Source organism: Hyaena hyaena, unplaced genomic scaffold (genome assembly GCF_003009895.1).
Source record: "Hyaena hyaena isolate Hyena2069 unplaced genomic scaffold, ASM300989v1 scaffold_10, whole genome shotgun sequence".
NCBI classification, from domain to species: domain Eukaryota; kingdom Metazoa; phylum Chordata; class Mammalia; order Carnivora; family Hyaenidae; genus Hyaena; species Hyaena hyaena.
The window spans coordinates 5,198,777-5,222,450 of NW_024080642.1; the positions used below are offsets into that span (position 1 = coordinate 5,198,777).

The following is a 23,674-nucleotide window of genomic DNA, read 5'->3' on the forward strand; positions in this document are numbered from 1 at the left end:
TCCCCTAGGACAAAACAAATTCCCCTTCAGGAACATACTTCCAACAAACTGAAACGGCAGGAAAACTGCTTCACTTGAGTCACTGATAATATAAAGAGCAAAATTATAGTAAGAGACTGCAGTGTGTGTATTTAAAACAAGAATCGGTTGGGGCGCCTGAGTGGCTCAGTTGGGTAAGCGTCCGACTTCGGCTCAGGTCATGATCTCACGGTTCATGGGTTTGAGCCTCGCATCAGGCTCTGTGCTGACAGCTAGCTCAGAGCCTGGAGCCTACTTCGGATTCTGTGTCTCCCTCTCTCTGACCCTCCCCTGCTTATGCTGTCTCTCTCTCTCAGAAATAAAACATTAAAAAAAATTAAAATAAATAAATTAATAAATAAATAAAACAAGAATTGGCCAAGGAGAGAGCAGAGAACAGAAACCTGCGAATCTACACAGGGGCCCCGCACCTCCCACGCAAGGTCTCACAGGGACTAGCAATCATCGTCATCATCACTGCCCACCTCACCACAGCACCTGTTCTATACCAGGCACTTGAGCCACTTTTCTCTCAAAGTGTCTGTGCAAATCTGTTTCTGTGTTGTATCCTTTCTCACTACAAAGGAGCAAGAAAAAGGGGGAAGATGTAGGTAGGCATTTCTGTCAAGGCAGTCCTCTGGTGCAGCAGTTTTCAAACTTCTCAGCCCTGGACCCAAAGTGTATGTATTCCCTTAAAATTACTGAGAACCCCAAAAAGTTGTTTATATGGGTAATACCTGCCAATATTTACCGTATTTGAAATCAAAACCGAAAGTTAAAAATTCTAATTCATACGAATTAAAAAACATGAATATAAATAACATATTTTTAGGAAAAAATCACTATATTCTTTAAGACAAAGTAAACTTCAGTTAGAAAAGTGGTTTTGTTTTACAATTTAATGTCTGGCTTCATGGAAGACAGATGAATTCTTGTATCTGCTTCTGTCTGCAATCTGTTGATCTGGCTGAAGCAGAGGAAGTAAAATCTGGCCTTACACATAGGCTGCTGCAGAAGGGAAGACCCTGCAAACCCCCTCAAAGGGGCCCAGGGACCCTCAGAGGTCTTTGGAGTACACTCTGACAGCCACTCTGATTTAAGTAATTAAAATGCAGCACGAGGGTAAGCTACGTGCTGTGACAGAGGACCTTATCTGACATAAAACCACAGCTGTTTTGGTGAGGTCATCCGTGCCCAATTCTCCTCTTCAACTCTGATAGAAGCCAAAGACAGCTCACTCTGATGTGGCACAGGGTATCTGTTCTCATAAGAAAACGCCCTGGAGAAGTGCCCAAGGGCTCCTTCCAAGTCACGTCCAGGAAGGCATCTTTGTCCGCGGAAGCCAGCCTCCTGATCCAGCGCTTCGCTTCTCAGCAGAGGAGACAGGCAAGGGGAACACAGGCAAACGCCGTAGCCTGTGTCGTTTCTGTCTTGATTATATTCTCCAAAGTCCCTGCTTTGCTTGTGTCAGCCACTCAAGGACCTGGCCTTACTGTCACCTGCACCATTGCCCGTAAGTTCTGTCAATGGATAGATAGTTCTATCAACAGATATCAACTATCCATTTGGTCAGCTGAAGGACCAACCAGTACTTGCCACACATACTAAGTAACTGCTTCCTGAGAAATTCATTATCTGCTTTCCCCAAAAGGAATTATCCGTGGGCAAGGAGACCAGACTACTGAACACCACACCATTTGAGACCTCAGTCACCCTCCTGCCCCCACATAATGCAAGCTAAATCAATCCCTAGCGTAGCTCTAGACAGTGAGGCAGGTGAAGGACAGGGGCAGAGTCGTGTAATAAAGTTCTGTGTCCTTACGACAATACTATCATCACACAATCAAATGAGTCTTCAAAGAATGCCCAGAGAAAATGGACAATAAGTACATCTACACTATCTTGTTCCAAAAGCAGATCAGATTAAGTCCTCACAAATTAAAACTCCTATCAATTGCAATCCACACTTCCAGTGTCGCTACCAAGAGGACCTGCCTTGATTAGTCTCTCTTCAGGATATGAGTTCTCTGGGGGCCTACAAAAACCTCACAGTCTAGGTGGCCGCCAAGTAATTGCACCCTGAGTAGATAATGAACTTGGGGCTGCTGTAACTGTTGTGTACTGTGTGTCTTGGGAGTCTGAGATTAGGATCAGTATGTCTGAAGCCCAAGTGAGTGCTGTGTATGGGAGCAGCAAAGTACCCATTCAGGCAGGTTTAAAGTGGCCATTTTGACTTGAAGAAAGTTGCAGCCTAGCCCTGAAGCACTTCGGCAAGGAGAAGAGGCATTCCCCAGGGAGAATGGAATGGGGTGGGGGGGGAGAAGGGGGTATCTGCAACAAGGATCTGAGGTTATATTTAGGGAAACAGATAAATGGATAAAGAAAGTCAGCTTTAGGAACTAAGGTGAAACTAAAGTTTGCTTAAGCTTTAAAGTGCTTGTTTGGGGCACCTGGGTGGCTCAGTTGGTTAAGCATCCAACTTTGCCTCAGGTCATGATGACATGGTTTGTGGGTTCGAGCCCCGTATCCGGTTCTGTGCTGACAGCTCAGAGCCTGGAGCCTGTTTCAGATTCTGTGTCTCCCTCTCTCTCTGCCCCTCCCCCACTCATGCTCTGTCTCTCTCTGTCTCAAAAAAAAAAAAAAATTTAAAGTGGTTGTTTATATGCACTGAGAAAGAAAGAAACTGAACAGTCCCTCCAAAAAACTGGCAATGTTTCTGTATTTGTTAAGATAAAGGGTAGTGTTGGTCTGGGAAGAGAAAAACGGTGTTAGTCAATACAGCTCTAGACGGATTAGGCCAGTTTCACTCAAAATCAGAATAGTTGTGAATAGGTTAGTTTAAGGGAAAGATCTTTACCTGAGAAAACAGTTTTCTGAAATTCTACCAGAGCTCTAACATTTAACCTCTCAGACTTGATTAAGGGGATATATACATCATCATTTATCAATTAGGTAGATTTTCTATCTTTTGCTGTCTTTGGTCTGTGAGGTACTTCACCTCACTAACAAACGATTTGTGGTTAGCATGGGGGCGGGGGTTTAGGCCTATTTTTTGAAAAAGGTGTGACAAAATCAAGTTTCTGTTCTGCTCCAGTGGATGTGTCTGGCAGCACGGACCTAAGGAGGCTGACTGTCAAGGCCTCAATAAGTCACGGCCCATCTTTCACCTGATGGTGATAATGCCAGGTTGAAGAAAGCCTCCAAGAAAGGAAACCTCACTGGCATTGGTCTATTTCCAACTTCCTAATAACTAGTGAGAAAAAGCTACATGGGAAATAGCCAGTCATTTAAAATGAGGTTGCAAAGGCTATGTAGCAACATGTGAAATATTTCAGTGATAAAAGTAAAGTATATTAAAAATGATACATCCTAGGAGCACCTGGGTGGCTCAGTCGGTTAAGCTTCCAACTTTGGCTCAGGTCATGATCTCATGGTTTGAGTTCGAGCCCCGTGTTGGGCTCTGTGCTGACAGCTCAGAGCCTAGAGCCTGCTTCAGATTCTGTGACTCCCTCTCTCTGTCCCTCCCCTGCTCATGCTCTGTCTCTCTCTCAAAAAATAAACAAACATTAAAAGAATTTAAAAAATAATAAAAATTAAAAAATAAAAATGATAAATCCTATATGATTACAACCATGTTACAAATCCAGATACAGGTGAAAAAAATCTTACAAAAAACAACAAAATGATAAATTTATACAACAGGGTAGGTGATCTTCCCATCAAAATTTCTGAACTCTTGTATTGGTTTTTGACTCTGAATACTAAAGATTACCCAAATAACGCTTATTATAACAGATTTTGGAAACATGGGAGGAGGAAGATGAAAAGAAACAAGATGAGGAGGAAGAGGAAGAAGTGGATGAGAAGAAGAAGAGAAATAAATTTAAAAACAGCCTACAATCCCTCCACCTTGGGATAAGCCCTGTCCACATTTTACATATAGCTTTTGAGAGACTCTATACATTTAATAAAATGAGATATCATACGTGCTCTTCTATTACAAAGTACCACACAAGCTGTTTTCCAATGCATCTCTTTCCATGCTGATTTAAAAAAAATTCATCTATCTACATCATAATTTTTAAGTGCTGAAATTGTATGAGCAAACCAAAGTATAACCAGTCCCTACTACTGAACCTGGACAGTGCTTTCGTGCTTAGAAACAACATTGCTATAAATAGTTTCGCAACAAAATCTTTGCACACATCCTTAATTATTAATTTTCTTACGTGTGTTTGCTTGCTATTTACAGTTTTCTTTTGTAAACTGCCTGTTTGGCACTTTATTTTTACCTGGTGTGTTTGCCTTTTTCATAGTGATCAGCAATAACACACTATATATTTACCTATTATAACGGTGGCATACATTTTTTCCTATTATGTAATTTTCCTTCTAATTTAGTCCATGATGCTTTCTAGTCTACTAAAACTTTGTATTTTTATGAAATCAAATTTATCAATTTTTTCCTTTATGGTTTCTAACTTTGGTGCTATGCTTAATAAACATTTTTCTGCTATTATAATGACAAATAAGAGAAAAAAAGTAGGATGAGTGGTAAGAAAATATTAGAAGCATAGTCTGAAAGAAAACCCACCACTCCTTAAGGCCTTGGCATAGTCTAGTCTCCAATTATGAACATACACAATTTCAACAGATAATTAAATGGTGATAATCTGTCAATCACTTTTGTTGGGTACCCACTGTGTAAAGCAGCCATAATAACTAACATTTCTATACAGTATGTTGCAAATGTGCAAAATGACACAATCCCTTTGAAACGGAATTTGGCAGTATCTAGAAAAAATTCAAATGCATTTACCGCCTTCACTAATGCCATTTCTGGGACTTTATCCCAGAGACGCACAACACTTGCGTGAACATAATATGTAGTTATGCACAATAACTAATACTTTTTTAGCACTTACTATATGCCAGGCACTGCTCTAAGCACTGGGCATACAATAACTCACCGCAATACTGTTTGTAATAGCAGAAGACTGGAAATACCCCAAGTTCCATTAGTAAGCGAACTGGTTGAATAAACTATGGTACACTGAGACAATGGAGGATAATGGAAGATAATGAAGCTGTCCTGATATGGAGACATACTGAGAGGAAATGCTGTTTAGTGGTGTGAGGGCAAGAGGCAGAGAAGGGTAACAGTGGGGCACCTCTGCTGCACTAAACCACGCTGCAAACACACACCAGAAGCAAACAGAAATGGTGCCTGCAAGAGGGGAAGGGAGTGGAGAGTGACAGAGATGGGAACAGGACTTCTCTTTAGGTTTCCAGGTAATTTGATTTTGGAACAATGTGATTTTTATCATTTATTAAAAGAAGTACACTTTTGAAAGTAAAACACGCATAAATCTGTGGGGAGCTTTACTCTACAACGCAATTTGACATCCACTATCCTTGTTTTGATTTTTAATCCTACAACAATGCTACAAGGCAGGAAGTGTTGGTATGAATTGTCTAAAGTCGTGAAGCCAGTAAGCAGAGGCCGCATTCAAGCTTACGTCTTCAAATTCAGAGTCCTTTCCATGAGGTTCAGCTTTCTACTAGAGAGTGCTTGCAGACTTGGTAGTTACAGCTTAGGCACCAAATAACAGCACGTGATCTAGTTCAGGCAACTGAGCTCTCCACCTGCTCCCACATTTCACATCGGCAGTCATGTGCTCAGGTTTTGTGAGGTCTGCTTAAGGGGTATTTTGTATCTTTAGATCAAGGAGATGCCATGTGTTCCAATGGCACGTATTGAGAAGACAGAGAACAGGACAGGGTGGATGTTTTAAGAAAAAGAAAAGAGAAGAGAAAAGACACCGAAAGCACCATTTATGAGACAGACATTGGACACTGATATGAGAAAAGGCTTCTTTTCCCTCCAGAGTAACCACAAAAGTTTGGCTCTATGGTGAGTCTGGCTATTCATTGATAAGAGAAAGGATACTCCTATAACTTGATATCACCTGTAACTTTTTTTTTCCCCCCCAGAAACAAGAGCTAGAGAACTTACAGAGTGAAAAATATGGTAAGGAAAGAGTGTTTTGGTTTGTGGGTTGTATTTCTTTAAACCATCAAATCACAACCAAATTCAGTTACAGCAGAAGCACACGCTTCTGAAGAAGGGTCCTCTGCTGAGTCCAGAGAAAGCCTGTCTATCTCTGGGCTGAAGAGAAATTGCACCGCACCAACCAGTCTGATTTCTCCTTTCCCTGAACCCATGAGCATGATCCAGGCGAGCCTGAGAGCACACACAATACTGCCAGATCTCGGACAATGGACAGGAGGGGCAAGTAACGATTTAGGTGTCATCCAAGGGTCTATTTTCCCACCGAAACTCAATGACTTCCTTCTGACCCCAAAATTATCATGATTCCAGTTTCAGGCAAAGCTTGCTTTTCCATCTTGAAAGCTCACACTATTTCTTGGCCTCATTCCTCAGGCGTGCCTGAAGCATGCTCCCCATGCCAAGACAACCTTTCTCTGGCTGGCCTCCCACTTCCTTTCCAAAAAAACTCGCAACCCTAACTCCTTTTCTCAGACTTCACTCACCCTTGAAGACTCACTAAAGAGCCTTCACAGTTCAGTCACTCACCAGCTACTTTGCAGTTTACTCCTATATTATCCTGCACTTTCTCTTGTGTTTATCTTTACATATTCGTCCCCATAACTAAACACTACATGTGGGGCAAGATTTACAACCTCCATCGGTCCAGCTTCCATCCTCCTGTGCCCTCGCTGCCCCTGGCATTTGAAGGGATCAGTCCTGCTGCTGATGTGGCAGAAGAGCCTTCCCATCCTGCATACAGTTTCCAAAACCTGCCAAGAAGCCTTTTCCCTGGACTCATTTCCTGCCTGCTCTGCTACAGCACGATTTACCACCAAGTTCTCCCTGACGCCTTCTAGTCCCTTGACTTTCTGCTAACCCCTCACCCTCCTGGGCTTCAGTATCTTCCTCCTGCCTCCCCGTTGTGGGGGCCCTCCCCAGATCCCGCTTCGCCGTCATCTGCCTTCTTGGAGAAATCATCTCTTCTTTTCCCTTTCCAGGTCTACTTATCCTATATCTTACAGTCTGAGGAGCACACCATGAGTGCTGCTTCTGTCTCATCATGGCCCTCTCCAAAGCCCGTTCTTGCGTCCCTGATGAGTAAGTATAAATTCCTCGGTGGGTCAGGCACTCACTCCACCATGGTCTGTGCACGGGTCCCTGCACCCCATCAATAAATGCGAGGTGATGCTCCTGCTAATGGTTTTTTCTCAGCACTAGGTTTATTCACCTCTGCTACTTCTCTCACAAAACTAAGCCCGCAAGACAAGTTACTCATCCGGTAAACTGGTGATGTAGCGCGATGATCTCACTAGTCCTATATTCTTAGAGGTCTGAAACTGGACGTGTGGGCAGATTAAACAGCCCTCCTCTAGAAGAGAAAATTTAAGGGAACTTGTAAGCAAACAGAAATTATACATGTTACTGATAGAGAAATGTGAAACCATAAGGAGTTAAATTACTGTCCAGGATCTATAATCAAGCAAGTAGTCACGGTCTCTCCTGGTTCCACGATATAATATTAGATGATAGCAATGAGGACTTTTTTTTTTTTTTGCCTAGCTTTGGACGTACTGTCTCCAAAATCATATGGGATAGTTTGGCTGGTGAGGCTGGTTTTCAGGAAGTAGAAGTTCAGATATAATTTGAATCAGCCACATAAATTTCTTTCTAGAGATTAATCTAGATATGCCAAAGTCTCTTTCACTGGAATCACTAAGAGATTCTCTTTTAGGAAGAAATCTGGAAATTTCATTAAAATGAAATCAGGAACAGAGAGGCTACTTGTAAGAAAAGATGAAGAATATGGTTTTAAAAACAATTTCAAATGTTCATGTATCTGAAAGGCACAAAAGTTGTTTGAAAAATGAAAAATCTTGGTTCAAAATGAAAAGTAGGAGATACAAAATTTTTTTTCAATGTTTTATTTATTTCTGAGAGAGAGAGAGAGAGAGAAACTGTGTGAGCAGGGGAGGGTCAGAGGAAGAGGGAGACCAGAATCCAAAACAGGCTCCAGGTTCTGAGCTGGCTGTCAGCACAGAGCCTGACGCAGGGCTCAGACCCATGAACTGCGAGATCATGATCTGAGCCGAAGTCGGACGCTTAACCTACTGAGCCACCCAGGCACCCCAGGAGATACAAAATTTTTAAAAGAAATACTTTCTTTCAGTGAACACTCTAGAATGAAAATCATACTCTCCCTCCCCTCACTTAAAGGCTGTGTTATTTAGCATATTAAGAAACTAAATAAGAACTATGTTATGATAACTCCATGTTAAGAGCTCTGCTACAGCAGATTTTAAAACTAAATACCATCTCATGACTAAGGAAACCCATCAGAGAAGTAAAGTTCCATAATAAGACTGGTTCATTAGGAAGACCATCCAAGAATTCAATTTACTGACTACCAGAAACACCTTGTTATGTGCATGACAGAATGTTGATAATTACTGAAGCTGGGTGATGGGCACGTGGAAGTTCCTTAGGACTATTCTGTTTACTTTATATATTCTTGAAATGATCCATAATAAAAAATTAATAAAAACAAACAAAAAAACCACTATAAAGCAGCATGGACAAAATAATTCTGGGAAATTTGAGGTAGTTACAGCATGCTAAATTTGAATATACACCTTCACAAGGTACCCCATCCCGCTCCCTCCTTATTCACATTTCCAGCCATAAATGGTGCTCTAAGAGCCCCGTTTCCCGACATCAGCCATTTACATGATGTTCCTTTATAGTTTTATATGTTCCCTCAACCACTAGTTTCCAATCACCAAAGATTATGAGTCATTCTGTTGTTCTGTTATTCCATGAGTGGTCTAGCAGCTACAAGAGCAGAGAAGCTGAGAAGAAGTAGAGTTTAGTGGTTAAGACAACAGGCTTCCGTGTCAGACTGTCTAGGTACAATTCTGGCTCTGTCACTTACTATCTTCATGACCTATAGGTTATTTTGGCTTGAAGGGTGCGCTCTTTTCAAATGATTTTCTGACTAGTGAGAGACACACCAAAGGTTATTTCCTCTATTTTAAATTCTTAAATGTTTTACAAACTATTTCACTCTAACAAGCCTATCAACTTCTAAAAATGGAGGGCAATAGAACAAGTCCCAAGGTCTGTTCTCTCATCTAGTTGTGATATTCATTTTTTTTAAAGATTTTAATGTTTTTAAGTAAACTCTACACTCAATGTGGGCCTTGAACTTACAACCCTAAGAATAAGAGTCGCATGTTCTACCAACTGAGCAGCCAGGTGCTCCTCCATTTCCGATATGATCCATAAACATACAAAACACAGTCAAGTATTTTAAGCAGGTGAAAAAAGAAAGCCTTGTTGGTAATACAACATGTTAGGTACACATCCAATTTTCAGGCCAGCTAACTGAGAATACTAGAATTCACCAACATGAAGTAACCCAATGGGCCCAGTAAGAAAAGAATTAATTTCTCTTTTTATATCTCATGTAGTCAGAAGGTACTTTTGTTCATTTGGGGAAGCAGGTTATTTGATTTACTTCATCATCTCTGAGCAGGAAGGGCCACAAACATGCCGAGTGGGGAAGACCAAAGCCAGGACCGAGCAGAAGACAAGGGCAGCATGCCTAAGTATCTCTGCTCGGTTTACATCTGGCTTGAGTTATCAACACTGCTTTTTCAGAACCCATCCATCTTAACAGGCACACATCCCACAGAGAATAGTAACAAACTGTTAACAATGTTATCTACAGAAACAAAATCCCAGGAATGCAGTTTAAGGTTGTCATGTCTCCAGAGAGAGCACAAACAGAGCTCCTGCCTCACACATGCCGGCCAGCGCCCACCAGGTGCCAGACAGGAGGGCCTCACCCTCGTGTGAACACGTATCACCAGCATGACTACATACTACACATACTCTCCTAGGGTCAGGCCAAGTGTGCTACCGAACTTAGATTGTGTTTTCTTCCCTTCCTTCCTGTTAAGTAAAAAAAAAAAATTACGAAGAAACACATGAAAATAATTTATTTCTTTTGGCTTTGAATGAACTATTCCTTATCCCCACTCAGCTCAATTTCTTATCTTTTAGTTTTCCACTGAAATGCTTTGCTCTGCATAGTCTCAGGCATTTCAGTTATTCAGGAACAACAAAAAAAAGTTAGTTTAATCTTAAGTAGATAGTTGAAGATTTCACCAGAAGGATTACTGGCAGATCACCAGGATCAAGACCTCAGTTCTCTCAACATAACGGAGTAAATTAGCAAAAATAAAACTTTTACTGAGTAAGTAAAGAGGTATAGTTGGATGGGAAAAAAAATAATAAAGTGGCCCAGAATCCTCTTTAAGAGTAGGTATTTAGGTCCAAAGTTATAAAGGCAATAACTCACACCACACAAGAGAGAGCATTTGTCTGACGTTATGTGTTTATTCTCTCCTAAATGGATACCACCATGTAATGTAAACCCTGAGAGCTGTTATTTTTTCTTTTTTGTAATGCAAGTGCGTGACATCGGCCTTGATTGCAATGGGATCCCCTGCAAAGATGCTTATTTCAAATAAACACATTGCCAGCCACACAGCTGGAGAAAGGGCCAGGCCACCGCCCTAAACTGAGGCTTCTTTGTTTTAGAAATCCTAGTTGATTTCAATAACTGACCATTTAGGCCACTTGCTTCTTCTCTTCCCACGCTTTAAGTTCCTGCTCTTATGTTTTAAATTCACCAATAAACAGTAAGCCTGCAAAACCCTAGTTTCCCATCCTCAATTCTATTTAAAGCAGAACCCCAGGCATGTGCATGCTCTCTACCTGCAACCTCGATGTCTGGCCCCAGGTGAGCTGTGTAACTTCCAGGTTCTGTAAGCAATAAACACACTTTTTCATAGTTTCCTGATGGTTACCACTGAAGGGTATTTTGCAATCATAATAAAAACCACAAGGTATGGTCAAGCCAAAACACTGGCTACTGACAGGCTGAGACCAACAAAAACCACACTACTATCCACAAATTGAGTGACTGTGACAAATGGAAAAATATCATGGAAGCAAGCCAACAGGTCCAGGCTCCTCTAAACAAACCATAACTTTAGTCCACTTCCTAGACACTAACCGTTACAGTCACAAGCGCAATTACAGGGACCAAATTACACCAAAAATGAAACAGAAGCTACAGAGGTTCCTCTAAAGCAATATCTGTTTTAAATGTTTTAAAATGTTACAAATATCAAATCCCTCCAAATCAAGACAAGCTATTCCTTTGCATCCATTTCTTAACTACTACCAATCTGCAGATATAAATGAATTGAATGACCTTTAATCTTTCTGCTAGGTTTGTTAAGGTTTCTACTCTTCTCCACCTGATCTCAATGTGTATTTGTCTTAAAAATAAAATTCATCATATAAGGAATCACCAACTTAAAAATATGCTGCACTTGGGGGTGCCTGGGTGGCTCAGTCAGTTAAGCACTTAACTCTTGATTTTGGCTCAGGTCATGATCTCACAGTTCATAGGTTCAAGCCCTGTTGTCAGGCTCTGTGGTGATGCTGATGGTGTGGAGACTGCTTGGGATTCTCTGTCTCCCTCTCTCTCTGTCTCTCCTCTAATGTGCATGCTCTCTCTCTCTCAAAAATAAACAAACATTGAAATAGATATATTAATTCACACTAGTTATTTTAATTAATAAGTGCCCACAATCACAGAAATCACAGAAGGGGAATACGCAACTATCTGATGATGAACTGCACTAACAGCCCTGGTATATGTTTACATACAAACACTGAGCTACTGAGTTTCACAGCAGATCCCGTGGATGGTCAGCTAAAATCTACCAATGATCCTATCATGAGGAGACGAAAAGACTTGGAATGACAGCTTCCAGGTTTTGGCTGTAATATATGGGCCCATGCTGCTGAATCACAGCACATTCAAGTCAAGTTTAAAACTCAGGTTAACAGACTCTTCTAAGACAGTAGTTTGCAAATATAAATGACTGACGTCCCATTTGCTCACTTTCAAACCTCCACACCCCTCCTTCTCCATCTTTTACCCTTGGAAATCGTATGGCTCTGAAAAACATAGCTGGAAAATCATTATCTAAACATACAGGGAGGCAACAGGCAACGAGTTGCTGAGATCTCTATTTTCTTTTCCAATAAGGATGTTTCTGGCTGACTCCTGGTTGGTGAGATGTATGAAGTGTTTGGGTATCTCACTGGATCCCCTACCTACTTCTTCTCAGTCTCCTAACTGGTCTCGTAAGCTGCAGTTATGGTGTTTTTCTTAGCCAGAATCCACTGGCTAAATGTTAAGAAAATGGGCTGTGGGAGGGGCATCTGGGTGGCTCAGTCAGTTAAGCATCCGACTTCGGCTCAGGTCATGATCTCACAGTTTGTGGATTCGAGCCCCGCACCACTCTGCACTGACAGCTAGCTCAGAGCCTGGAGCCTGCTTTGGATTCTGTGTCTCCCTCTCTCTCTGACCCTCCCCTGCTCACACTCTTGCTCTCTCTCTCAGAAATAAATAAAACATTTAAAAAATTAAAAAAAAAAAAACACTAAAAAAAAAAGGAATATGGGCTGTGGGAAAGAGCTGCTACAAAATGCCACCAACACACATGTACAATACTCTATGGTGGTTGCCACTTTGGGTTTGAAACCCTAAAAATTAAAGCATAAAAACACCTTAGAAGACTTTTATCTACTATGAAAAACTGTCTTGAAATATATGGTCTCAAAAATTTGCAGGAATATACCCTAAACTGTTAGTCAATGGTGATCTCTGGGTGATAGCATTATAAGAAATTTTTATTTTCTTCATTTTACTTATATATATATATATATTATTTTTGTTCAACTCATACTACCTATTACCTGTAAGCTTTTAGCCTAATCACTATAATATCTTTCTGATTTCTGCCTGGGTTTTGATTTGTCGGAATAAGACAGTTATAAACGGTAATCGGTGTGTTCCTCTGCTCTTTGGACTTCTAAGGAGTCTCCAATAAATACCTAAGGTTTCTTGCCAATCTTATTCTCCCACTCAGAAGGCTCTGATTTTCTAGAGTACAGTAGGTAAAAATACACCAAACAGCATTTGGTCACTGGTCAAGTGGTTCTGGTCAAAGAGGTCTAGTAGGGTCAGCATGGTTTGAATGGATGCTAGCACATGCTGGTGTCAGAGATAAACTGTGGGTTCACCATGTTGGTCACAGGGATCGTGGGGGCAAACTAGATCCTCAGATATTCCATAGAATAATCTAGCTAATAAAGTAATTACTGAAAAATACTTCACACTAGTGCAGCTTTTAACCCATATGTCTTAGGAGGCAGAGTAGCACAGACTCCAGTCAACCCTGAGTTAGTATTACCAGATTAAACTCACCTTTGTGGCCATGATCTTCACCCCATGAGTTCTCCACTCTCCATTTCACAAATGCACCATCCTGGTCATCCTGCAAAAAAAGTGGAGAACAGTATATAGTCTGAAACTAGATCCCTCCTGCTGAGGTGTCATGTAATTTTAGCTCTTCCTCAACCACTTAGAAGAAACAGCCTTCTCTACACAGCCATGATACACACTACCAGGCCATATATTCTCTACTGTAACTAAAGGGACACTCTAATAGAAGTGGGGTTTAAAATGCAATAAACCCAATGAAGTGACAAATACTATTTTCTCCTTTACACTGCAGTCTATACTAAAAATAATAAAATGCTCCTTGGCTGAAAATAAGAAATGTTAAATTACTAAAAGTGGTGAATACTATCTGAAGACAGGGACCCTTGCTTTTAATCAATTAGCATTCTTTGTAAAGGCTTCCTACTATATTGATTTTAGAAATGATTCTAGGACCTAATCAGAGTTTTAAAAAGAAAACAAATATATTTTCATCATACTGCCTAATTTTCTACTTAAGGGAACCAAGTAATGATACTCTCCAAATGTGCACTTTTATTGATCCAGTTACACAAATATTGAATTTAATACAATACAGATTGAACGGCAAAGCCAAAGTAAAAGGACTGTTTTCATAAAACAAAATCCAGACATTTCCACTGTTCTCCCTCCTCTATCTTCATTAATAAAATAAACTCAATTATAACCTTCTTAAAGGGACAATGACACTTATCATGATAACCTTCTTTTATAGCCTTTACTATAGTGGCACAGAAAGAAAGAGGAAGGCTCCATTTGGGAAAAGACTTTACTCTTTTAGGTTTACCTGGGGCATTTGCTGATGTCAAAACAACTTAAATCTCTGTAGCATGAGAAGAGAGTTGGCTCCTGCATTATCTCCTAATGATTTCATCTGTCAACTCCTACTTGCATATAACTGCATGAGTCTCAGCTACATGGGATTTGACTCTACTCTTGGCACTTATCTTAGATCTCAGTAATTTTCAGTCTCTGAAATAGCCAACAATCAAACCAACAAGTTTCAAACACCCTTTTCTGTACTACCCCTGAATCTTGGCCCCAGGTACCTTCAAAACCACGTAACTAAACTCTACATTCTGGGGCTAGCTTATCAGATGTGTGTTTTGGTTTTCTACTCCCCTCACTGTAGTACATTTTTACTTTCCTTTTAAATATCACCACTAGAATCTATATCAGCTAGGGTCATTTATTACAATGAGTCTGCAAATGTATCCTCTCCTTTCCTTTGCCAATGAATTCCTACATGGCCTACATGCAGCTGTTCTCTGTGTCATCTACAAATATAGAATAATACCTGGACCTCCCTCCTAGGGATTCCAAGAAATCAGCAAAAAGAAAGAATACCCCAGAATGTAGCTACTAGCATTTATTTTTGTATAACTATTCAAATGCAGTGCAAACTCATTTTGGCAGTCAAAAACCCAAATTGGAGGGAAGAGAGAATCTCAATATAAAATTCCAGTTATGATAATATAAATTCTGCTTTATACTATTAGCACATAAAGTGGCTCCATTCCCCTGAGGAAAAAATAGCATCTTAACACATCATACCAACCAAAGAATGGAAGGAAGTTCCAGAGAAAATGACATGGTATGTATGATTTTTATTTCTAATATATATGATTTTTAGCTCTGAAAAACAGGAATATCACAGAGATGGAAAATGATAAAAAGCTGAACCTCTCCTGGAAATTATAGGCTTTTCATTTATTTTTGTTCTTTAATAATCCTCTAAATAATTAAAAAATTTAAGGAGCTTTAGTTATAAATCCACTAAGTTTTACAATATAGCAGGTCCAAACATATAAATGTGAACAACTCAGTATTTTATTCTAAGTATTTTAATACTTTATTTAATTTTGTAGTTTATTCTGTTTTTTATAGTATTTTATGAAAAGTTCCTTCTAACGTTTTGCTTCTAATGTCAAGGTAGTTTTTCTGTGACTTCCTTTCCAGTGATTTGGCTAGAAAAAGAACATTTCTGCTATAATGGTAAAGAATTAAAGTAGTTTGAAGTCTTTTTTTCCTTTGATCCCTAGCACAGGAGTAAAATATACACTTTACAGCTTAGAAATGGGCGAACTTATTTATGAAAGATAAAATTTCAGTTACTGTTTCCAACACTGTTGTGTCCTAGAAATGGAGACACTACTTTTCACAGTATTTCATAGGAAATTCTAAATACTTTATAATTTCTTGAATGGCTGTGCAAAATCCAGTAATGGGCACAAAATCCACAAATTACTGTTTCTGACATTTTACTACTGAAGAACCTGAATGACAAATGAAAAGAAAGTAAGTCTGAAAACGTAAGTCATCAAGACATGAACATAATTAATTCCTTATAAACAGATTTTATTTATAAGTTATTCCTTATAAATAGAAGTAACCTTCTCCCCCAGGTTCTCTTGTTGACCTCTCTTCACACCAAGAACTTCCAAAGTCACAGAAAAGCTGTCCCTTCCTTACTCTTTTTGACCCAAATTCTGCTCCTCATGGAAAGTTCCTATTTTTATTACCTCTGAGCAGGCAGCCAAACCCCAAGTGATCGAGTACAATGTCTTACTTGGAAGTTAACTTTTAACAGAAATCACATGAATGAAGCTCTCTTGGGTAACAGTCTACAGGAGAACACGGGTCCATCTGTGCAAGCACTGCAGTAGGCATGCCGAGGGTCATACCTTCTCTGAGACAGCAGTGAAGGTCATGGCGTGGGTCATAAGTGACTCACCAAAAGTCAACCTCTCAGCTTTATTCATGTTCTTCAAGGAGACACCAAACACTAACTCATGATCATAGCTGTAAAAAGAATGGTAGTACAGAATAAAGACAGTACAATCAAGGGGGAAAATCGGCTTCTGGATGTAAAAGGAACACAGAAGAAACTGAAGGGCTCAACAGTTCCAAATAAACATGGGCTATAGCTCTTCAGAGAACACCGTACACATGCAGAATTTAGTCTCCCGATGGGATTCCACTCTCTATGTGCCACAAGAGTACCGAGGAAAATATGAAGTAATTAAACACAAATCCCCATATCAAACAGCTGACAAGATGAGTTTGTAATGGTCATTTTGGCAAGAAAAGCTTTTTAAAAACTTTGCTTTTTAGATGTTTATTTTTGAGAGAGTTGCGAACAGGGCAGGGGCAGAGAGAGGAGACAGAGGACCCGAAGTGGGATTAGCGCTGACAGCAGAGAGCCTGCTGAGGGGCTTGAACCCACAAACCCGGAGATCATGAACCTGAGCAGAAGTCAGATGCTCAACCGAATGAGCCACCCAGGGGCCCCCACCCCACCAAAAAAAAAAAAAAGAAAAAAAAAGGTCTCTTTTGAGCTGAGCTGGGAGAACCACCCAGTTTCTGAATTCATTTAGCTCACTGTTGACAGTGACATTTAAATAAACAATGTCAAAAATATTGAAGAATACTGTCAAAGTTTAGAAAAAAACATGAATTCTCTCTTTTAGCAGATTTCTTTTCTCTGTTGTTAACTGTCAGCTAATTTCTCAACTGCTTATAAGTAACAATAAGAAAAAAGGGGTGTATGTTATAATTGTCAAGGAATTTTGTATGATTTAGTTAGCAAATGAAACTTCATTGTCATAAACAACAAGGAGGAATGCTTTAAAGCAAACATGGATACTAGTCCTTAGTTGTCATAAAGACAAAATACATAAGGCATCAAAGAAAAGCAGTTAAGAAGGATGAAGTAGCAAATAAGAAGTCTAAAAAAAAATCTTTCTTCACTCAATGAATACACTGAGCAGACTGAGAGTAATCAACTATTTTTTAAAAATGCTTTTCTCACTAGGATGGCTTTTGGGAACATGCGACAATTTCAGCTTTGTATAAAGTATGATCTTGACATCCCAGGTTAGAGCATATATGTACGTGGAGTTTCTGCTATGATTCCTCAAACTCCACGAGACAAAAAGAGAGATCCACCCTCAGGCCAACCTTAATCTTTGGGTGAACCTCAGCTGAGTCATTTCATACCAAGAGTGCACTCCAATAGCAAAAACTCACAAAGGATTTTCTATTTTAAATTTCTTGCACTCACACATTCATGTCACTGAGGCCCAGCTTGCCACTGAAGTGTTTTCCAACATCACAGCCAAACCACACAGCCTAGAAATGGAGGAAAGAGGAAAAAACAAAGTCACATAAATCCTATTTTCCTATTATACCAAACAAGCAGGGAAAGAAGTTTTAGCCCCAATGTGGAAGACACAGAAATGACACCAACCTCTCCATCTTTAATGGAGGCTGCAACCATCTTCTTCAAGAAGTCAATGGGCTGATTGTTATATAGAGTTTTTCTCCCGCCAACCATGTTGCTTAAGTAGTCCACTGTGTAAACTCTGTTGTACTTGTGCTGAGGCCGAGGGTCATTCACTAAACAAATCTATTGAGATCAATACCATGTTGATTAGAAATTAAAACCAGGAATGTGAAACAAGACACACACACCTGTCCTCTAAGTTCATATGTGGGCATCAAACTCCTCACCTCTGCCTACAAGAAAAAAGACATTACAAATACTTTGTGTTAAATAACAAACAAAAAATGATAAAATCATATGAGAGAGATTCTTGCAGAATCTAGTTATGGACACTCTTTGGGAGCTCCGTCTACTTGTTTTTCCTACTGGCAAGAATAGCTCCAAAACAAATTCTGAAGAATTGTGTGTACTGAGTAAGGCAAGATGGAGATGACATCACTATAAGACTCTTGCTCTCCAGTTACATGACAGGCTCAACCCCTGGCAATGCAGCAAACAAGCTGGGATTTCACTAATGCCATTTGCTTCTAAGAGGGTCAAGATACCAACAAAGTAAGAGGCTCTGGTCATCTTGCTGGATTGGTGGAGAAGATATGGAGAGAGCAGGATAAATAGGATAGAGCTCCCTTCCATGAGAGAGGCCCTAGTAAGCCCACAGTACAGAGGTGCTCTGAACCCACAGTGAGAAACATCGAATCTCCTTTTATGGTCTTGCACCTGAGACTGATTCTGGGCCCAAATCATGGGAGCATGTGAGAGTTAAACTGACTGCTGGCCTATAGTTAGAAGAATCTCTGAAGAGGAGCACCGGGGAAACATGACAGATTCTGAGATGATCAACTTTATTATTAGGTACATGAAATATCTCAGAGGAAGGGGGGAAAAAAGTTTGTTTTTAGTGTCTAGTTTGATGATCATGCATGTTAACCCAAGAATCTTATGCCTTTCCCTGTAGTCAACAGGTATTTGAAAGTAAATAGCAAGTGGCTGCCAGTGCCTGTCTCCAACCTTATTTTCCATATTGAAGAGTGGCTTGACATGTTCCCTGTAAAACTCCAATGGTGTTATGGGGCCAATCTTCTGATAATTTTTATCTTTGTCTCGATACTCCCAGGTGAATGTCTCTGGTGGATTACCCAAACAAATGCCCACCACTCGGAATATCTAGAAGAAAGGAGGACAAATGAGCAATGGCTAGGAAAAACTGTTACCTCTTCATTTTTTCTCAAGCTTGGGAAACAAGAGAAATCAGCAGCTAATTCAAGCTAGAAGTTTCATAGGAAATCTAATATTACTCCAAAAATTTGAAGGTTGATGTCCAGGACTTGAGATCAGTCAACCTGTGAGTTCGTGAACACTCTGAACACGACAATTCCAAAATGTTAATATTTAGTGCTTAGTATATTTCCTACAAATTGGGCTTCTTTAGCTAAGAAACCCTCACCACTGATACCCAATAAGACTTGGGTTGCTGCTCTGCTGATTATGTTTCAAGTGACAAATAATGGCGTGTATTATAAATGGATTTCCTTCCGTTTAGGCATCTACATTTTCCTTTGATTGTGATGGGGTCTCCACTCACAGAAAAGGCATTAACTTTTCAGTTGGAGCTTGGATGACAATGCCTACTAAAAGTATTATTAGAACAAGAATAAGTTTTAGTGGAAGGTACCATTTTGGGGTCATAAGACCCTAACATATTTTCTAATGATGTCATACCTTTGAAGTTATCATTATAATCCAAGGATATATTTTACATTATTTTCATCTTATAAAAAGACAAAAATAGAAGCATGGAGAAATACCTTGTATAAGGTCAGAGTATAAAAAGGCTTCCTCTGCTATATCAAAATTGCTATATCTTTTTAAAAATATAACACAATCTGCCTCTGTTTTCTCCATCCCATGGTTACTACCCTGATCCAATTTCATCACTTATTATCTGCATTATTTGTTCTACACATTTGTATACTCCATTATATTCCAGAGAAATGGATGTTTATTAAGTGTCCCTATTTTGTGCTAGATACTATATATCTGCTAGGCTTTCCTAATTCTCATAACACTCTCTCAAGGTTAAATTTCCCCTCTCTTTTTTTTTTCCCTAAGAGATTGAGACTCAAAGAAATTAAGATCTACTTAAGGTCACAAATAGCCAATAACTGCCAGAACCATGATCTGAACTAAGATCATATGTTATTTAAAAAAAAAAAAAAATGCTCTATGGGCTCAGGGTTTAAGAAAAGGAAATATTTACTGAATGCTGTGCTGTACTATAATCTTTGAATACCACATCTCTAAGTCTTCTAAACAAAAGTAGTATATATTATTCCCATTTTACAAAGAAACCAACATTCAAGGGAATAAACAACTTGGCTGGAGTCAGGAAACTAATAAATGGCAGAATTAGGATTTGAATTCAGATCTGATTTCAGTGCTGTTGCCATACCACCATGAATCAAGCATTTAACACTGTAATTTTCTGGGTTTCATATAATTTGTCTCCTCTAAAAGATCAAAAACTTAAGGATAAGGACCAGATCATGGATATTTGGTCTCTCTTATAGCACAGCATCTAGCACTATATCTAATCTACGTATAATAACTGATCTGAACACTGTTCTATTCTCCACATCATTAGAGGATAAGTAATTTTAGAAATACTAGTTTCTTCAAGTCATCTCCCTACTGAATATTCCATAATGCTTCCCTATTATCTCCCACAACAAACCTGAATTCCATGATCTGATTTATTATTCTCACTTTTTTTACTGAGACATTAACACATATTCAGTAAGCATATAAAGTACACTAATCTGAAATATACAGCTCATTCAACTTTTTACACACATGCTAATGTAACTACCATTTATATCAGTATATAGAATATTTCTGGGGCTCCAGAAGTTCCCTGGCCCCTTTGCAATCAATAACCCACACCTCCCCCATTTTGACATATATAACCATTGATTAATTTTGTCTGTTCTTTAACTTCATATAAATGGAATCATACAGTATATTCTCTCTTGTGTCTGATTCTTTTGTTGATATAATACCTGTGAGATTCACTTGCAGTGCTGTGGGTATTACCAATTTGTTCTTTATTGCCGTGTAGTAGCCCACTGTGTAAACATATTAGTTTATCTACTTTCCTACTGATGGTATATCTGAGTTGTTTGGAGTCTGGGGTTATTACTAACAAAGCTGCTAAAAACATTTTTATTCAAAGAATTTTCAAAGGGGTTGAAGGAATTTACATCCCAGTATGAGAGGGGGAAAAAAAAGTAAGAAAATTCCAGTTTTGCTGCATTCCTGCCAGTACTTGGCATTCTATTTTTAATTTTAGCCATTTTGGTGGGTATATAATTGTATCTCAATATGGTTTTAATTTGCCTTTCCATGATGAGCAAACTTTTCAACTCCAGCTTTCAAAGGCTCCCTCCCTATAACTTCATCAAACCTTATTTCCCATCATTGACCCTACACTCCAGTCAGACTTGTGTGTGTCTCTCTTCACTGTCCACTGAATGCACCGTACTCAGCTCACTGTCACCTTCATCATTTTGTTGTCTCCTCTGTTCCTGAGATCCCAGTCCGACTCCTATACTTTACAGCTCAATGCAGGTTACCCCTCCCCTGGAAAGTTTTCACTAACTAATTATTCTAGTTCACACTAAGCATTCCCTTTGCTAAACACTTCTGGCATAAAAATGTAACATTTGATTCCATAGAGCTGTTTATGTTTCTCTAAGGTCTCCTCCCCACTAGCCTTAATCAGTATGGACAGGAACTAGGTCTTAGACATATCCCAACAAGCCCTAGAAGAACCATGAAAAATAGCTTTCTTAAATCAAAAGTTCTCCAAGCGACTAGTGTGAACTTTAAATTTAGGAGTTAAAACTGGGCTTCTGCTTTCATTAAAAACATTCTGATAGTTGGAACCTTTCTGATAGGTATACACAATGTTTTCCTTCACTCCAACATCTAGAACTTGGTTGTCATTAAGTCAAACATGCCAGCTCCAGTCTATTTCTCACAAGTAGACCATGGATTCACACCTGCCACAAAGCTCATTACACAAGTAAATCATCACCTATCAGTTCCATTAAGGACATTTCTCTCTCTTTTTCCTCTAGTTAAGGGAAGAACAATGGCTCCCCAAACACACTGTTTTCTCATTTCATAGACTAGAAACTTCTACTCTGGAAAATTCTTTACTAGGATGAAGGAAATCTCTGAATTTTGTCTGTCTAAATTTTAAGAAAAGGTGTACTAAATATGGTGAATATTAGGGTAGCCAATCCTACCTATGTTGCAGAGTCATTCTTGGAAGCACTGGAGCTACTTTATTTTTTAAATAATGTCCTACAAATTCTACGGGCTCTTTCCATCCTTGTGGTCTCAACCAAGGACTATGACATATCTCAGAGGATGACCCGTGCCAGATTCCAAAGGTACCCTAAAAGCAGGCAAAAGGAAAGCTTAGGGAACAAATCAAAGCTATAGACTATGAGAAACACCTCTCCTTCCCCTCCTCTCCTTGGACCTCCTACTCCGGAGAATTTGTTGTCCTTAATCTGACAGAACCACATTCTCCCCTCACTTTACCATCTCCTCTCTTCAGAAATATCTGCTCCTGCCTTTGTTCCACAGTAACCAACAGCTAATAATCTGTGCCTGCCTGCCTGCCTTAACACCCCCATCCCACCCACCACTTTCACCCTGAAAGAGCATTTAAAAAGTTTAGTTTTTGGTATTCCTTAGCTTTACTTGATTGATTGCCAATGAAAGGGAAAAGCTAGAGCCCAGTCCAGTAAAGATTAAGACAACTAGGTAAATTTCTGTTTACTTTTAAACACATTTTAAATATAAATATGTTTTACACTATAGTTTACATAGCACCTTACTGTCCATTTGACTCTATCTAAAGTAAAAAATGTTCAATTATTTCCTCTTTCTCCCCAAAAATGCATTAGTGGAAATTTGCATTTTTGCTACGTAAATGGATTCTATGGTGAACCCTTCTGCAAGATAAATACTTATAGCCTATCATATATGTTTTAATATATGTGAACTTTTATTAAAGATGCCTATAAGGCATGAATGAGTATAAAGTGACACCTCTTTCTTTGGGATTTTAGTAAAACTACAATTTGAGACATGCTGCTTTGTTTTATATTAATTGTTTATTGTGATTATAAATTATCCAAGCCCATGTGTAACACTTTCAAGTCAGTTTGTAACACTTTGGAAAGAATAGTTGGTTCCAAGCCAACTAACAATAGTTATGTGAGCTCTACCTTAAAAAAAAATTTCCAAAGTATAATCTCCAGAGTCTCTGATACTATATCTTCTTGATAAGAGGCTCTGCTAATCTGAAATAACATTCCCTGTTCGCAAAGGTACAAAACTGACAAACGTTTAGGTAGTCAAGTCTGCTCTCTGGTGGTCAACCTGGGAATGTCACCTGCTTGTCACAAGATGCACTTCGCATTCAGGACAAAAGAAAGATACTAGACACTGAACATAAATCATTATATACAATTGAATAAAGTAAGACTATAACTGTATACCTCAGATTATACGTGCATATGAAAAACCGTAATTAGTCCATTTAGGGAAACATATTTGTGACTTCAACTGAAATTACCCACTCCCCAGCCCAGCACTTCCTATCTTTCTCTCCTTTGCTATTCTCCATAGCACTTAACTTCCGGCATATTATACTTTTTATATATTTTATTCATCTCTAGTAGAAAGTAAACTAGGGGTGCCTGGGTGGCTCAGTCAGTTAAGCATCCGACTTTGGCTCAGGTCATGATCTCACAGTTCCTGAATTCGAGCCCTGTGTCGAGTTCTGGGCTGACAGATTGGAACCTGAAATCAGCTTCAGATTCTGTGTTTCCCTCTCTCT

The 23,674-nt window shown here is 39.3% G+C and overlaps 1 protein-coding gene across 1 annotated transcript in view; it reads right to left on the bottom strand.

The window, feature by feature from the left end:
- BLMH (bleomycin hydrolase) overlaps positions 1-23,674 on the bottom strand; it is a 46,032-nt gene that overhangs the window by 1,827 nt on the left and 20,531 nt on the right. Inside the window, exons 7-11 of the mRNA XM_039254232.1 lie at positions 18,769-18,924; positions 17,725-17,883; positions 17,539-17,606; positions 16,160-16,277; positions 13,422-13,491 (exon numbers count right to left, since the gene is read on the bottom strand). Of these exons, the coding sequence (XP_039110163.1) occupies positions 13,422-13,491; positions 16,160-16,277; positions 17,539-17,606; positions 17,725-17,883; positions 18,769-18,924 (571 nt within the window). The remainder of the gene's footprint in view (positions 1-13,421; positions 13,492-16,159; positions 16,278-17,538; positions 17,607-17,724; positions 17,884-18,768; positions 18,925-23,674) is intronic.